The sequence below is a fragment of the Coregonus lavaretus genome (assembly GCF_964263955.1).
Source record: "Coregonus lavaretus genome assembly, contig: HAP1_SCAFFOLD_828, whole genome shotgun sequence".
Lineage (NCBI taxonomy): Eukaryota > Metazoa > Chordata > Actinopteri > Salmoniformes > Salmonidae > Coregonus > Coregonus lavaretus.
Window position 1 is genome coordinate 111,337 of NW_028157030.1, and position 17,676 is coordinate 129,012.

At 49.9% G+C, this 17,676-nt stretch overlaps 1 protein-coding gene across 1 annotated transcript in view; it reads right to left on the reverse strand.

Moving 5' to 3' along the window:
* cand1 (cullin-associated and neddylation-dissociated 1) overlaps positions 1-17,676 on the reverse strand; it is a 52,002-nt gene that overhangs the window by 8,805 nt on the left and 25,521 nt on the right. Inside the window, exons 8-18 of the mRNA XM_084199900.1 lie at positions 12,315-12,466; positions 11,908-12,048; positions 9,897-10,038; positions 5,159-5,277; positions 4,902-4,999; positions 4,425-4,687; positions 3,864-4,237; positions 3,068-3,223; positions 1,345-1,440; positions 650-870; positions 35-210 (exon numbers count right to left, since the gene is read on the reverse strand). Of these exons, the coding sequence (XP_084056026.1) occupies positions 35-210; positions 650-870; positions 1,345-1,440; positions 3,068-3,223; positions 3,864-4,237; positions 4,425-4,687; positions 4,902-4,999; positions 5,159-5,277; positions 9,897-10,038; positions 11,908-12,048; positions 12,315-12,466 (1,938 nt within the window). The remainder of the gene's footprint in view (positions 1-34; positions 211-649; positions 871-1,344; positions 1,441-3,067; positions 3,224-3,863; positions 4,238-4,424; positions 4,688-4,901; positions 5,000-5,158; positions 5,278-9,896; positions 10,039-11,907; positions 12,049-12,314; positions 12,467-17,676) is intronic.

A 17,676-nucleotide genomic window follows, 5' to 3' on the forward strand; every position in this document is an offset into this window, starting at 1 on the left:
CAGCATAGTGAAACATTGGGTTACCGTTACCCACCTGAGAGCAGGTATCCTTTGAGCCTGGGCAGCAAGGTTTCAGGGTCTATGAGGGTGAGTTTCCCCAGACACTCCGCTACCACGTTCCTGGTGCCCTCCTCTGCACACTCGCAGTGCTTCAACAGCAGGGTCCAGACACTCTCTACGTACGGCTTCAGACCCGCCACAGACGCTGAGCTGGAGAGAACAGAACAGATACTATTTGGTTAGAATGTCTTCTGCCTTTCCACCCCCACACCATCTGTTCACACATCGTTGTTATGGTCTGTAATGTTGTGGTGTGTTCTGTTCTCACATCGTTGTTATGGTCTGTAATGTTGTGGTGTGTTCTGTTTACACGTCGTTGTTATGGTCTGTAATGTGGTTGCCATGTGTTTGATCTGATGGTGTTTTCTTGACTTCTAATGTGCTGCTTTTGATTGGATTCATTTAGCCCTGCACTTGTCCCTCGCCACATGCCAGGCTGTCATTATGAATAACAATTCGTTCATAACCGACCTGTCTGGTAAAATATGGGTTAAAACAGCAACCCTCCATTAGCCAGTTCAGCCGGCCGACCTGGGACTTGAACCAGCGACCTTTCAGCTCCACCTCCCTAACCGCTGGACTATCCTACCTGATGATCTCTTTGAGTGAGTGTAACAGCAGGTACTGCCTCTTGGGCTGCCCCGAGATCTCCCCCAGGACGAAGGGCAGGTATTCAGGCAGGTTGCCCACGGCGATGGATCCTAGGGCGTACGATGCGGCAGACTTGACCTCTTCAGAAGCGGATGAGAAGGCATCCAGGATGACCGTCTTGAGCTCTGGTTGGCCGCTCAGGTCTACGTGGTGTCCCACCTACCACAGAGACAGATATTATTAATGATTCACTTCACTCTACTAATACTAGTCACTACAGCTACTGATACTAGCCTACTACAATTAAAAACCACCATTAGTCCTACTACCAGCAGCAGCAAAACCACTATTAGTCCTACTACCAGCAGCAGCAAAACCACTATTAGTCATACTACCAGCAGCAGTAAAACTACTATTAGTCCTACTATCAGCAGCAGTAAAAACACTATTAGTCCTACTACCAGCAGCAGTAAAACCACTATTAGTCCTACTACCAGCAGCAGAAAAACCACTATTAGTCCTACTACCAGCAGCAGTAAAACTACTATTAGTCCTACTACCAGCAGCAGTAAAACTACTATTAGTCCCACTATCAGCAGCAGTAAAACTACTATTTCTCCCACAACTATAAAATCACTTAGACATGCACACACATTCTTTTTTTGAATAGTTGTATTTAAAACTGTGGCCCACCTCTCCCAGTGACAGCAGTGCCAGCAGCCTGATGGAGTCTGTGGACCGAGAGTTCTTCACATCCTGGATGAACTGACCTACCACGGCAGGACCCTCCTACAAATACAATCAAACTTTATTTAAAGTGCATTAAATATTGCAAAAGCCTTTAGGGCACCTCCTAGTGATCATACAACATTATAAAACACAGTGTTAAAATAATGAACAAACAAAGAAATAAACAGGGATATATTCAAACCGTACAAATCTGAGAAGAAATACCCCCTGTAGATCATAACACAGGAAGAATGTCTAAAAGTCCTCCAGGAGAACATAACACAGGAAGAATGTCTAAAAGTCCTCCAGGAGAACATAACACAGGAAGGATGTCTAAAAGTCCTCCAGGAGAACATAACACAGGAAGGATGTCTAAAAGTCCTCCAGGAGAACATAACACAGGAAGGATGTCTAAAAGTCCTCCAGGAGAACATAACACAGGAATAATGTCTAAAAGTCCTCCAGGAGAACATAACACAGGAAGGATGTCTAAAAGTCCTCCAGGAGAACATAACACAGGAAGGATGTCTAAAAGTCCTCCAGGAGAACATAACACAGGAAGGATGTCTAAAAGTCCTCCAGGAGAACATAACACAGGAATAATGTCTAAAAGTCCTCCAGGAGAACATAACACAGGAAGGATGTCTAAAAGTCCTCCAGGAGAACATAACACAGGAAGGATGTCTAAAAGTCCTCCAGGAGAACATAACACAGGAAGAATGTCTAAAAGTCCTCCAGGAGAACATAACACAGGAAGAATGTCTAAAAGTCCTCCAGGAGAACATAACACAGGAAGGATGTCTAAAACTCCTCCAGGAGAACATAACACAGGAAGGATGTCTAAAAGTCCTCCAGGAGAACATAACACAGGAAGAATGTCTAAAAGTCCTCCAGGAGAACATAACACAGGAAGGATGTCTAAAAGTCCTCCAGGAGAACATAACACAGGAAGGATGTCTAAAAGTCCTCCAGGAGAACATAACACAGGAAGGATGTCTAAAAGTCCTCCAGGAGAACATAACACAGGAAGGATGTCTAAAAGTCCTCCAGGAGAACATAACACAGGAAGGATGTCTAAAAGTCCTCCAGGAGAACATAACACAGGAAGGATGTCTAAAAGTCCTCCAGGAGAACATAACACAGGAAGGATGTCTAAAAGTCCTCCAGGAGAACATAACACAGGAAGGATGTCTAAAAGTCCTCCAGGAGAACATAACACAGGAAGGATGTCTAAAAGTCCTCCAGGAGAACATAACACAGGAAGAATGTCTAAAAGTCCTCCAGGAGAACATAACACAGGAAGGATGTCTAAAACTCCTCCAGGAGAACATAACACAGGAAGGATGTCTAAAAGTCCTCCAGGAGAACATAACACAGGAAGAATGTCTAAAAGTCCTCCAGGAGAACATAACACAGGAAGGATGTCTAAAAGTCCTCCAGGAGAACATAACACAGGAAGGATGTCTAAAAGTCCTCCAGGAGAACATAACACAGGAAGGATGTCTAAAAGTCCTCCAGGAGAACATAACACAGGAAGGATGTCTAAAAGTCCTCCAGGAGAACATAACACAGGAAGGATGTCTAAAAGTCCTCCAGGAGAACATAACACAGGAAGGATGTCTAAAAGTCCTCCAGGAGAACATAACACAGGAAGAATGTCTAAAAGCCAAGAGAACAGTGAACCCACATTAGGACAGGCGCGGGTCAGAGCAGCCACACACTTGGCGATGGAGTAGTAGGACTGTTTGTGTGTCAGAGCAGCACTCTGGGCGTAGACTGGACCGGTCAGCATACGGAGCAGGTCCATGTAACCCAGAGAGGATGTCTCCGTACCCACCAGAGCCTGGGAGAGGAGACACAATAACACCGCTTTTAATATAACATAACCCTAACCCAGAGAGGGTGTCCCCGTACCCACCAGAGCCTGGGAGAGGAGACACAATAATACAGCTTTTAATATAACATAACCCTAACCCAGAGAGGATGTCCCCGTACCCACCAGAGCCTGGGAGAGGAGACACAATAATACAGCTTTTAATATAACATAACCCTAACCCAGAGAGGGTGTCTCCGTACGCACCAGAGCCTGGGAGAGGAGACACAATAACACCGCTTTTAATATAACATAACCCTAACCCAGAGAGGGTGTCCCCGTACCCACCAGAGCCTGAATATAGAAGAACAGAATATACTTTTCTGAGTGCAACAATCCTGCTTGGTCAGGGTCAGTGTTTAATAAATACAATTAACAATTAACATTAAGCAGTGACACTTCTAGATTCGAAGTTGATAGTTTGGGAAACTACAGAGCATCTTCTATAGGGACAAAGTAGGACCTAAATACCTGATCGTTTTTTTTGCTGATTTTCCAAGCGGTTCACAAACTTTTTACAACACAGTACGTCAATTGAACTCACCCATCCGCTGTCCTAGGCGTTAATATAGCATTCCCTTATCAAACTGTAACTGGTAACCATTCGTACCTGGAAAAACTCTAACATGGCACCGAGGGCCCCTCCTTGCAGAAGAGGAGACCTGACCAGAGAGATGAGCTCTGAGAGGATGGTCGACCCCCCGATCTTAGCAAGGGAGAGAGGGTGGACACGGGCCAGGGTGGTCAGGAAGCTGATGGCCATCTGGGACACATGCATGTCGCTCTCGCTGATCAGCGGAGGCAGCTCGGCCAGCACCGCGTCGATCATGGCCGGGGTCACGCTGTCGCTGTAGTTCTTCACCAGGATGTCGAGGCCGGCCAGGGTGCTCAGTTTCAGCGCCCGCTGGTTCTTACGCAGGAACGACGCCAGGATGGGCACCGCCTCGTCAAGGATAGGTCGAAGGTCAATCTTCAGCGTGGAGCCTGTGATTAGGAATGAGAGCAAGTTTGAAAAGTAAGTATATACACACACACCTCTTATCGAGCAGGGAAACTGATTTATTAGTTTAAAAAAACGACTTATCAAGCCATTAAATCAACCGTCATCAACAGATTCTGAAAAACCTACGTATGGATTCTGAAAGACTTCCCGATATCATCCCCTCCCTACCTGCGATGAGCGTGAGGGCCTTGACCGTAGTCAGCCTGGTAATCTCATTCTTCAGGCGCTCTAGGAAGATGTGCAGCGTCCCAGGGAGGTCGGCCCCCAGGCTGTCTCCTAGGTTACAGATGATCTGACCCATACAGGAAATGGCCCTCTCTTTCACTTCCTGGTCGATGTCGGCAGCCTTGAGGCGTTTGATGGTGCAGGTGAAGAGGTCAGTGATGTAGGGAGAAGCATCGAAGGTGTCCCTCTCCGGCTGGTCCAGAGGTCTGAGAAGATTCAGATTCACATTGAGAAAGCTTCATTTTCCCCATACTGGGCCATGTGCTTGCATCAGAATAAAAAGGAAAATAAATACTGTACAGACAGAATGAAAAACAGCAACACACAACTCGAGTTACCTCTGGTGAAACATGTAGTTATCCTATTAAAACAAGAGAACACATCAATACGCATGTATTAGAATAGACTAGATAACCTTACCTGATCACCTTGACCAACTGTTGAGTGACCAGCAGGGCCTCAGAGGTGATCTTATAGAAGGGGTCTCCCACACATGCCACCACGGGCGGCACCAGGGCCTTTGGAGGTTACAGGTTAGAAACGTTTATTAAAAAGTTTATTCAAGTGTCACTTCACAAAATGACAAGACGTCTTTCAAATAAAGAAATACTTTTTTTTTTGTGGATGGACCACTCAGTGAGAGTTCTGAGACTATTTCAAAAGTCCTAATATCCGACCTGAACATGGGGGTGGAAGACTTGGGGCTGGTGGTTACACAGGACCACATACAGACAGGACAGGGCATCGATCTTCAGGTTGGACGAACTGGACTTGTCGTTGAGAGAGAAGATGATTCCTGTTGGGAGGGAGGGAGAGTAGGTTAGTTTAGTCGATATGCACATTGAGAGAGGGTTTCCCGGACACAGATTAAGCCTAGTCCTAGACTAGAAACTCAATTGAAAGTGCTGTTTAGTCTAGGACTAGGTGTGATGTGTGTCTGGGGAAACCGGCCCAATGCATTAGAATATGAAAGGAAAGAAGGGAAACTGATGAGGAAAGTGGTGCAGGTGAGGTCAGAAACCTGACCCATGTTTCAGGGAACACAAAATACAATGAGGAAAACAGAGAGCTTCCTTACTAAACAGGAAGGGATACAGTAAGACTCAATACAACAGGAAGGTTTACAGTAAGAATCAATACAACAGGAAGGTTTACAGTAAGAATAAATACAACAGGAAAGTTTACAGTAAGACTCAATACAACAGGAAGGTTTACAGTAAGACTCAATACAACAACAGGAAGGTTTACAGTAAGAATCAATACAACAGGAAGGTTTACAGTAAGACTCAATACAACAACAGGAAGGTTTACAGTAAGACTCAATACAACAGGAAGGTTTACAGTAAGAATCAATACAACAGGAAGGTTTACAGTAATAATCAATACAACAGGAAGGTTTACAGTAAGACTCAATACAACAACAGGAAGGTTTACAGTAAGAATCAATTCAACAACAGGAAGGTTTTACAATAAGAATCAATACAACAACAGGATGGTTTTACAGTAAGAATCAATCCAACAACAGGCAGATAATAGTGATGATCAGCCCCTTTCAGATCCTCCACTCCCCTGGTGGAGAAGCTAGCTTCATATTACATTGATCCTGTATAATCCCATTGCGGTGGGTTACTGAAGCAGAGCAGTGGCACTGTAGAATAGAGTTCGGAGGAGCATGTTGGGGAAACTACAATGACTGGTTTCTCTCCCAAGGTCATTTAGAAAATGACAGAACAAGATATAAAATCTACTCTTGTTGCCTTTGTTGTGTTGCATTTAACTGCGAACAAGTCGTAATAAATCACTTGTAGTGTTCTAAAGGGAAAGAAGACCCTATGGCTGCAAACAGCAATAAACAACATGCAAAGCTATCAATCCATCGATTCCTCTAAGGTGACACGCTGACTAGGTAAAATAATACAAATGTTCTACTTCAACATATTTCCTGTCAACTCAACTACTCTCATTCCACTAAGACATGAAAAGGCATTTAATGTCATCATTTCATAAGAACCGAAATCAGCCTGAGTCTGTCGGTCAGCCAGCCTCCGTCAGACGGAGTGACCTCCAGACCAGAGGGATGAGGCTGAAGAATGTGCCAAGGGCGGGAGCCTCGTTCCTGGGAGCAGCACTGAGATGTTGGGGGTGAGAGACCAGGATAGGCCCCGGGTAAAAGTCTGGCAAGAGTGAGATCAGAATCTCGGCGTGCCAACTACTACCATTGTGCCCTTGAGCAAGGGCTGCTCCAGGGGAATTGTAGCTCTGCAGCTGATCCAATGCTGCTTTCAGCCTCTCCTTCGTGTGTGTGTGTGTGTGTGTGTGTGTGTGTGTGTGTGTGTGTGTGGTGTCCTGGGGACAAATTTCAGGTTCACATGAGGTACACCCATCTAGTACCGGGGGTCAGACCCCTCCCCTTTGCCTCCAGAACAGCCGGAATTCTTCGGGGCACTGAAACGTTGCTCAAATTGGTATCAAGGGACCGAACGTGTGACAGGAAAACATTCCCCACACCAGTACACCACTGCCACCAGCCTGTAGCGTTGACACCAGGCAGGATGGAACCATGGACTCACGCCAAATCCTGGACTGCCATCAGCATGACGCAAGAGGAATCGGGATTCGTCGGTCCAGGCAATGTTTTTCTACTACTCAATTGTCCAGTGTTGGTGATGGCGTGCCCACTGGAGCCGCTTCTTCTTGTTTTTAGCTGATAGGAGTGGAACCCGGTGTGGTCGTCTTCTGCAATAGCCCATCCGTGGCAAGGACCGACGAGTTGTGCGTTCCAAGATGCAGTTCTGCACACCACTGTTGCACTGCACCGTTGTTTTCCTGTTTGTGGCTCGCCTGTTAGCTTGCACCATTCTTGCCATCCTCCTTTGACCTCTCATCAACAAGCTGTGGTCCTCTGTAGCTCAGCTGGTAGAGCACGGCGCTTGTAACGCCAAGGTAGTGGGTTCGATCCCCGGGACCACCCATACACAAAAAAAATAAAATAATGTATGCACGCATGACTGTAAGTCGCTTTGGATAAAAGCGTCTGCTAAATGGCATATTATTATTATAAGCTATTTTCACCCACAGGACTGTCGCTGACTGGGTGTTTTTTGTTTGTCGCACCATTCTCGGTAAACCCTAGACACTGTTGTTTGTAAAAAGCCCAGGAGGCCGGAGGTTTCTGAGAGACTGGAACCGGTGCGTGTGACACAGAGGATCATACCACGCTCATTCTTTCAGGTCACTCGTTTTGCCCATTTTAACGTTCAATCAAACAGTAACTGAATGCCTCGATGCCTGTCTGCCTGTTTTATATAGCAAGCCACGGCCACGTGACCCACTGTCTGTAGAAGCTAACCATTTTTCTGAACAGGGTGGTGTACCTAATAAACTGGCCTCTCAGTGCAAGTTATGTTGTGTGAGGGCTCCAGGGTTAGGGTAGGGTAGTAACCTACCTGGTACGAGGACAGGGATGTGTTGTGTGAGGGCTCCAGGGTTAGGGTAGTAACCTACCTGGTACGAGGACAGGGATGTGTTGTGTGAGGGCTCCAGGGTTAGGGTAGTAACCTACCTGGTACGAGGACAGGGCTGTGCTGTGTGAGGGCTCCAGGGTTAGGGTAGTAACCTACCTGGTACGAGGACAGGGATGTGTTGTGTGAGGGCTCCAGGGTTAGGGTAGGGTAGTAACCTACCTGGTACGAGGACAGGGATGTGTTGTGTGAGGGCTCCAGGGTTAGGGCAGGGTTAGGGTAGTAACCTACCTGGTACGAGGACAGGGATGTGTTGTGTGAGGGCTCCAGGGTTAGGGTAAGGTAGTAACCTACCTGGTACGAGGACAGGGCTGTGCTGTGTGAGGGCTCCAGGGTTAGGGTAGTAACCTACCTGGTACGAGGACAGGGATGTGTTGTGTGAGGGCTCCAGGGTTAGGGTAAGGTAGTAACCTACCTGGTACGAGGACAGGGATGTGTTGTGTGAGGGCTCCAGGGTAAGGTAGTAACCTACCTGGTACGAGGACAGGGATGTGTTGTGTGAGGGCTCCAGGGTTAGGGTAGGGTAGTAACCTACCTGGTACGAGGACAGGGATGTGTTGTGTGAGGGCTCCAGGGTTAGGGTAGTAACCTACCTGGTACGAGGACAGGGATGTGTTGTGTGAGGGCTCCAGGGTTAGGGTAGGGTAGTAACCTACCTGGTACGAGGACAGGGATGTGTTGTGTGGGGGCTCCAGGGTTAGGGTAAGGTAGTAACCTACCTGGTACGAGGACAGGGATGTGTTGTGTGAGGGCTCCAGGGTTAGGGTAGGGTAGTAACCTACCTGGTACGAGGACAGGGATGTGTTGTGTGAGGGCTCCAGGGTTAGGGTAGTAACCTACCTGGTACGAGGACAGGGATGTGTTGTGTGAGGGCTCCAGGGTTAGGGCAGGGTAAGGTAGTAACCTACCTGGTACGAGGACAGGGATGTGTTGTGTGAGGGCTCCAGGGTTAGGGTAGGGTAAGGTAGTAACCTACCTGGTACGAGGACAGGGATGTGTTGTGTGAGGGCTCCAGGGTTAGGGTAGGGTAGGGTAGTAACCTACCTGGTACGAGGACAGGGATGTGTTGTGTGAGGGCTCCAGGGTTAGGGTAGTAACCTACCTGGTACGAGGACAGGGATGTGTTGTGTGAGGGCTCCAGGGTTAGGGTAGGGTAGTAACCTACCTGGTACGAGGACAGGGATGTGTTGTGTGAGGGCTCCAGGGTTAGGGTAGTAACCTACCTGGTACGAGGACAGGGATGTGTTGTGTGAGGGCTCCAGGGTTAGGGTAGTAACCTACCTGGTACGAGGACAGGGATGTGTTGTGTGAGGGCTCCAGGGTTAGGGTAGTAACCTACCTGGTACGAGGACAGGGATGTGTTGTGTGAGGGCTCCAGGGTTAGGGTAGGGTAGTAACCTACCTGGTACGAGGACAGGGATGTGTTGTGTGAGGGCTCCAGGGTTAGGGTAGGGTAGTAACCTACCTGGTACGAGGACAGGGATGTGTTGTGTGAGGGCTCCAGGGTAGGGTAGTAACCTACCTGGTACGAGGACAGGGATGTGTTGTGTGAGGGCTCCAGGGTTAGGGCAGGGTAGTAACCTACCTGGTACGAGGACAGGGATGTGTTGTGTGAGGGCTCCAGGGTTAGGGTAGGGTAGTAACCTACCTGGTACGAGGACAGGGATGTGTTGTGTGAGGGCTCCAGGGTTAGGGTAGGGTAGTAACCTACCTGGTACGAGGACAGGGATGTGTTGTGTGAGGGCTCCAGGGTAGGGTAGTAACCTACCTGGTACGAGGACAGGGATGTGTTGTGTGAGGGCTCCAGGGTTAGGGTAGTAACCTACCTGGTACGAGGACAGGGATGTGTTGTGTGAGGGCTCCAGGGTTAGGGTAGGGTAAGGTAGTAACCTACCTGGTACGAGGACAGGGATGTGTTGGGTGAGGGCTCCAGGCAGCACGTTGACCAGCTCTGTCAGCATGTTGAAGCAGCACTGGCGAGTCTTGACACTTTTCTCCTTCATCTGCTTATGCAGGGCCTTAACGATCATTGGCACCTGCAGCAGCACCCGGCGGGAGAGAGAAATATCAGACATACTACGGACTAATACATACTAGAACTACCACTAGGAGAAATATCAGACATACTACGGACTAATACACACTAGAACTACCACTAGGATAAATATCAGACATACTACGGACTAATACACACTAGAACTACCACTAGGATAAATATCAGAAATACTACGGACTAATACACACTAGAACTACCACTAGGAGAAATATCAGACATACTACGGACTAATACACACTAGAACTACCACTAGGATAAATATCAGACATACTACGGACTAATACACACTAGAACTACCACTAGGATAAATATCAGAAATACTACGGACTAATACACACTAGAACTACCACTAGGATAAATATCAGAAATACTACGGACTAATACACACTAGAACTACCACTAGGATAAATATCAGAAATACTACGGACTAATACATACTACAACTACCACTAGGATAAATATCAGAAATACTACCAACTAATACATACTAGAACTACCACTAGGATAAATATCAGAAATACTACCAACTAATACATACTAGAACTACCACTAGGATAAATATCAGAAATACTACCGACTAATACATACTAGAACTACCACTAGGAGAAATATCAGAAATACTACTGCCTAATACATACTAGAACTACCACTAGGATAAATATCAGAAATACTACTGCCTAATACATACTAGAACTACCACTAGGATAAATATCAGAAATACTACCGACTAATACATACTAGAACTACCACTAGGATAAATATCAGAAATACTACTGCCTAATACATACTAGAACTACCACTAGGATAACTATCAGAAATACTACTGGACTAATACATACTACAACTACCACTAGGATAAATATCAGAAATACTACTGACTAATACATACTAGAACTACCACTAGGATAACTATCAGAAATACTACTCTCTCGACCCTCTGTGTGTGTGTGAGCATTAACATAGGAGCATTACATTGGTGTGATGCATTAATACAGGTAACCAGGTAGTACTGTTTAGACCAGGCTAGTAGGAAACGTGCCAAACTAGCCCGAAAACATGTCTTCTGAAATATCGCACAGCACAGATTTTTGGATCCTTGGCTAAAAGAACATCACCCACCATTGGCTAGTAGAACGTATGGTCTACCAGCCAGATTGGGCAGTGCCTCTCTCTGTTTTACCTGGTTCTGCAGCATGGTGAGTGGAGTCTCTCTCTCTGTTTTACCTGGTTCTGCAGCATGGTGAGTGGAGTCTCTCTCTGTGTTTTACCTGGTTCTGCAGCATGGTGAGTGGAGTCTCTCTCTGTGTTTTAACCTGGTTCTGCAGCATGGTGAGTGGAGTCTCTCTCTGTGTTTTACCTGGTTCTGCAGCATGGTGAGTGGAGTCTCTCTCTGTGTTTTACCTGGTTCTGCAGCATGGTGAGTGGAGTCTCTCTCTCTGTGTTTTACCTGGTTCTGCAGCATGGTGAGTGGAGTCTCTCTCTGTGTTTTACCTGGTTCTGCAGCATGGTGAGTGGAGTCTCTCTCTCTGTGTTTTACCTGGTTCTGCAGCATGGTGAGTGGAGTCTCTCTCTGTGTTTTACCTGGTTCTGCAGCATGGTGAGTGGAGTCTCTCTCTCTGTGTTTTACCTGGTTCTGCAGCATGGTGAGTGGAGTCTCTCTCTGTGTTTTACCTGGTTCTGCAGCATGGTGAGTGGAGTCTCTCTCTGTGTTTTACCTGGTTCTGCAGCATGGTGAGTGGAGTCTCTCTCTCTGTGTTTTACCTGGTTCTGCAGCATGGTGAGTGGAGTCTCTCTCTGTGTTTTACCTGGTTCTGCAGCATGGTGAGTGGAGTCTCTCTCTGTGTTTTACCTGGTTCTGCAGCATGGTGAGCGGGGTCTCTCCTTGTTCCATGGCATCAGGGTCACACAGCCAGCTCTGAGCAGGACGTGTCTGTTTCAGCAGCGACAGGTAGGCATGGAACACATCAGCCTTCACGTTCTCCTCCCGCTCCTACAAATCCATCAGTCAATACATCAGCCAATACATTAGTCAATCAATCAATCAAAATGTTTTTATAAAGCCCTTTGTTACAACTGTTGATGTCAAAGTGCTTTTACTTTTTAGTAACCCGGCCTAGACTCAGAGAGAAACCACAAACACAAACAGACGCCCAATGGCTAGGTAAAACTCCTTGGAAGATAGAAACCTAGAGGAACACGGGATAGTGTGTGTGTGTGTGTGTGTGTGTGTGTGTGTGTGTGTGTGCGCGTGTGTGCCTTGAAGCGAGCGATGAGCGCGGGCGACACGGTGCGGTAGAACTCTGGCAGCATCTCGTGGCGTGTGCTGACCACGGCGTCCAGGCACTTGGCGGCCGCACGGCGAACCTTCCAGCTCATGTCGTCGTCGTCGCTGTACTCATCATCACTTCCTGTAAAGGTCAGAGGTCAAAGGGTGGTGGGAGTGTGAGGTTAGAGACTTAACAGTCTAGTAGCAGTTATCATTATAGCATATTAAAAGGGTTAAATGCTTCTCTAGGCATCGTGACGACGTCAGATATGTACATTAGCCACATTAACATCTCAAACAAGGTTACACAAGCAGCACAGAAATAAGCATGTGACATCTAGTAGTCTAGGGTCGACCACCTGACTACCACGAACAACACTGTAATCACATGGTTGTTGCAGGTCAAGAAACTATCGCTGCCTAACCTCAAATCCTTCCAATGAGATTTGACATATGAAGTTTGACAGAGATACACTCATCAATCATCAGAGAGAGACAGACTAGGAGGTTAGTCACAGCACTGTACTGCCCTGGTCCTGACAGACTAGGAGGCTAGTCACAGCACTGTACTGCCCTGGTCCTGACAGACTAGGAGGCTAGTCACAGCACTGTACTGCCCTGGTCCTGACAGACTAGGAGGCTAGTCACTGCCCTGGTCTGTACTGCCCTGGTCCTGACAGACTAGGAGGCTGGTCACAGCACTGTACTGCCCTGGTCCTGACAGACTAGGAGGCTGGTCACAGCACTGTCCTGCCCTGGTCCTGACAGACTAGGTGGTTAGTCACAGCACTGTACTGCCCTGGTCCTGACAGACTAGGAGGTTAGTCACAGCACTGTCCTGCCCTGGTCCTGACAGACTAGGAGGCTAGTCACAGCACTGTCCTGCCCTGGTCCTGACAGACTAGGAGGCTAGTCACAGCACTGTACTGCCCTGGTCCTGACAGACTAGGAGGCTAGTCACAGCACTGTACTGCCCTGGTCCTGACAGACTAGGAGGCTAGTCACAGCACTGTACTGCCCTGGTCCTGACAGACTAGGAGGCTAGTCACAGCACTGTACTGCCCTGGTCCTGACGGACTAGGAGGCTAGTCACAGCACTGTACTGCCCTGGTCCTGACAGACTAGGAGGCTAGTCACAGCACTGTACTGCCCTGGTCCTGACAGACTAGGAGGCTAGTCACAGCACTGTACTGCCCTGGTCCTGACAGACTAGGAGGCTAGTCACAGCACTGTACTGCCCTGGTCCTGACAGACTAGGTGGTTAGTCACAGCACTGTACTGCCCTGGTCCTGACAGACTAGGAGGCTAGTCACAGCACTGTACTGCCCTGGTCCTGACAGACTAGGAGGCTAGTCACAGCACTGTACTGCCCTGGTCCTGACAGACTAGGAGGCTAGTCACAGCACTGTCCTGCCCTGGTCCTGACAGACTAGGAGGCTAGTCACAGCACTGTACTGCCCTGGTCCTGACAGACTAGGAGGCTAGTCACAGCACTGTACTGCCCTGGTCCTGACAGACTAGGAGGCTAGTCACAGCACTGTACTGCCCTGGTCCTGACAGACTAGGAGGCTAGTCACAGCACTGTACTGCCCTGGTCCTGACAGACTAGGAGGATAGTCACAGCACTGTACTGCCCTGGTCCTGACAGACTAGGAGGCTAGTCACTGCCCTGGTCTGTACTGCCCTGGTCCTGACAGACTAGGAGGCTAGTCACAGCACTGTACTGCCCTGGTCCTGACAGACTAGGAGGCTAGTCACAGCACTGTACTGCCCTGGTCCTGACAGACTAGGAGGCTAGTCACAGCACTGTACTGCCCTGGTCCTGACAGACTAGGAGGCTAGTCACAGCACTGTACTGCCCTGGTCCTGACAGACTAGGAGGCTAGTCACAGCACTGTACTGCCCTGGTCCTGACAGACTAGGAGGCTAGTCACAGCACTGTACTGCCCTGGTCCTGACAGACTAGGAGGCTAGTCACAGCACTGTACTGCCCTGGTCCTGACAGACTAGGAGGATAGTCACAGCACTGTACTGCCCTGGTCCTGACAGACTAGGAGGCTAGTCACAGCACTGTACTGCCCTGGTCCTGACAGACTAGGAGGCTAGTCACAGCACTGTACTGCCCTGGTCCTGACAGACTAGGAGGCTAGTCACAGCACTGTACTGCCCTGGTCCTGACAGACTAGGAGGCTAGTCACAGCACTGTACTGCCCTGGTCCTGACAGACTAGGTGGCTAGTCACAGCACTGTACTGCCCTGGTCCTGACAGACTAGGAGGCTAGTCACAGCACTGTACTGCCCTGGTCCTGACAGACTAGGTGGCTAGTCACAGCACTGTACTGCCCTGGTCCTGACAGACTAGGAGGCTAGTCACAGCACTGTACTGCCCTGGTCCTGACAGACTAGGAGGCTAGTCACAGCACTGTCCTGCCCTGGTCCTGACAGACTAGGTGGCTAGTCACAGCACTGTACTGCCCTGGTCCTGACAGACTAGGTGGCTAGTCACAGCACTGTACTGCCCTGGTCCTGACAGACTAGGAGGCTAGTCACAGCACTGTACTGCCCTGGTCCTGACAGACTAGGAGGCTAGTCACAGCACTGTACTGCCCTGGTCCTGACAGACTAGGTGGCTAGTCACAGCACTGTACTGCCCTGGTCCTGACAGACTAGGAGGCTAGTCACAGCACTGTACTGCCCTGGTCCTGTTTACAAGCTAGCTACACACAGTCAGTCAGTCAGCACCATGAATTACTAAAGGAATATGATTTATGGATGACTGGCAAACTGTGCAAAGCATGCTGCTGTCGGGAGATACGAGGAGAGGAGCAACACTCCAGGCTGCAAAAAACACTCCTTGGTGTCAAGAGCCAGTTTATAAATGAAGTACTTTAGCATTCTGGGAGCACACATTTTGGTTGGTGGAGAGAAATGACAACCAGTGAGTGTGTGACTCAGTGGAGATAGCACAGAGAGGAGGGAGGGAACGGAGAGGGAGGGTGGGATCGGAGGGAGGGAGGGAGGAACAGAGGGGAGGGAGGAACAGAGGGGAGGGAGGAACAGAGGGGAGGGAGGAACAGAGGGAGGGAGGAACAGAGGGAGGGAGGAACAGAGGGAGGGAGGAACAGAGGGGAGGGAGGAACAGAGGGGAGGGAGGAACAGAGGGGAGGGAGGAACAGAGGGAGGGAGGAACAGAGGGGATGGAGGAACAGAGGGGAGGGAGGAACAGAGGGAGGGTGGGATCGGAGGGAGGGAGGAACAGAGGGGAGGGAGGGAACGGAGGGGAGGGAGGAACAGAGGGGAGGGAGGAACAGAGGGGATGGAGGAACAGAGGGGAGGGAGGAACAGAGGGGAGGGAGGAACAGAGGGGAGGGAGGAACAGAGGGGAGGGAGGAACAGAGGGGAGGGAGGAACAGAGGGGAGGGAGGAACAGAGGGGAGGGAACAGAGGGGAGGGAGGGATCGGAGGGAGGGAGGAACAGAGGGGAGGGAGGGAACGGAGGGGAGGGAGGAACAGAGGGGATGGAGGAACAGAGGGGAGGGAGGAACAGAGGGGAGGGGGGAACAGAGGGGAGGGGGGAACAGAGGGGAGGGGGGAACAGAGGGGAGGAACAGAGGGGAGGGAGGGAACGGAGGGAGGGAGGAACAGAGGGGAGGGAGGGGAGGGAGGGGAGGGAGGAACAGAGGGGAGGGAGGAACAGAGGGGAGGGAGGAACAGAGGGGAGGGGGGAACAGAGGGGAGGGGGGAACAGAGGGGAGGGAGGAACAGAGGGGAGGGAGAGAACAGAGGGGAGGGAGAGAACAGAGGGGAGGGAGGAACAGAGGGGAGGGAGAGAACGGAGGGGAGGGAGGAACAGAGGGGAGGAACAGAGGGGAGGGAGGGAACGGAGGGGAGGAGGGAACGGAGGGGAGGGAGGAACAGAGGGGAGGGAGGAACAGAGGGGAGGGAGGAACGAAGGGGAGGGAGGGAACGGAGGGGAGGGAGGGAACGGAGGGGAGGGAGGAACGAAGGGGAGGGAGGGAACGGAGGGGAGGGAGGAACAGAGGGGAGGGAGGAACAGAGGGGAGGGAACGGAGGGGAGGGAGGAACAGAGGGGAGGGAGGGAACGGAGGGGAGGGAGGAACAGAGGGGAGGGAGGGGAGGGAGGAACAGAGGGGAGGGAGGGAACGGAGGGGAGGGAGGAACAGAGGGGAGGGAGGGAACGGAGGGGAGGGAGGGAACGGAGGGGAGGGAGGAACGAAGGGGAGGGAGGAAACGGAGGGGAGGGAGGAACAGAGGGGAGGGAGGAACAGAGGGGAGGGAGGGAACGGAGGGGAGGGAGGAACAGAGGGGAGGGAGGAACAGAGGGGAGGGAGGAACAGAGGGGAGGGAGGGAACGGAGGGGAGGGAGGAACAGAGGGGAGGGAGGAACAGAGGGGAGGGAGGAACAGAGGGGAGGGAGGAACAGAGGGGAGGGAGGGAACGGAGGGGAGGGAGGAACAGAGGGGAGGGAGGAACAGAGGGGAGGGAGGAACAGAGGGAGGGAACGGAGGGGAGGGAGGAACAGAGGGGAGGGAGGAACAGAGGGGAGGGAGGAACGAAGGGGAGGGAGGAACAGAGGGGAGGGAGGAACAGAGGGGAGGGAGGAACAGTGGGGAGGGAGGAAACGGAGGGGAGGGATAGCCTGTAGTGTGTAGCAGGATCATTAGCTGACCAACTAGTCCAAGTCCTCATGTCTGGACTACATTTTATTTCCTTACCACTCAGAAATGGAACTAGCAACACAGTATCAAGTGCACCCTGCCTGGGAGAAACAGTGTTACACCAGGAGACGCAGGCCAAAGCTTCAACAAGCTGACAATACAAAAGCCTGTCTGGTCCTGCTTGTGATGACCAGGACAGAAAGCCATCTCTATCAGTTGTAGTAGAAGAAATGACTGGAGGTCTGCTGAAAGGGGCTAACGTTACTCTCTCCAATAGCAGGCCTCCATTCAGCCTGTAGATAATAACATTCAGTCTGGTAACAAGGCACGAGGGAGTCAGAGGGAGAGAGAGAGAGGCTGGCTGGTTGTCTTCAATATTTAGTAGTATTATTATATTTTAATTTCACAGTGCTCATGCGTTGGCCAAGCAACAGATTGTCTTTCTGGTTGAGCTCTTACACAATCATAGCAACAAACAACAGACTAACAGTCTCAGTCACATTGCAGTGGGGACTTACAACTGGGGGTTTATTCTGCACAGAAAAACTCCTGAAAATGGAAGACACATTTGGAAGACAATTTAATAGATAGAACTAGCCTAACTTATCTCACACTGGAGGCAGATATCTAAGCAGAAACCTAAGCCCTGAAGAGATGAGTCCTATATCTCTCA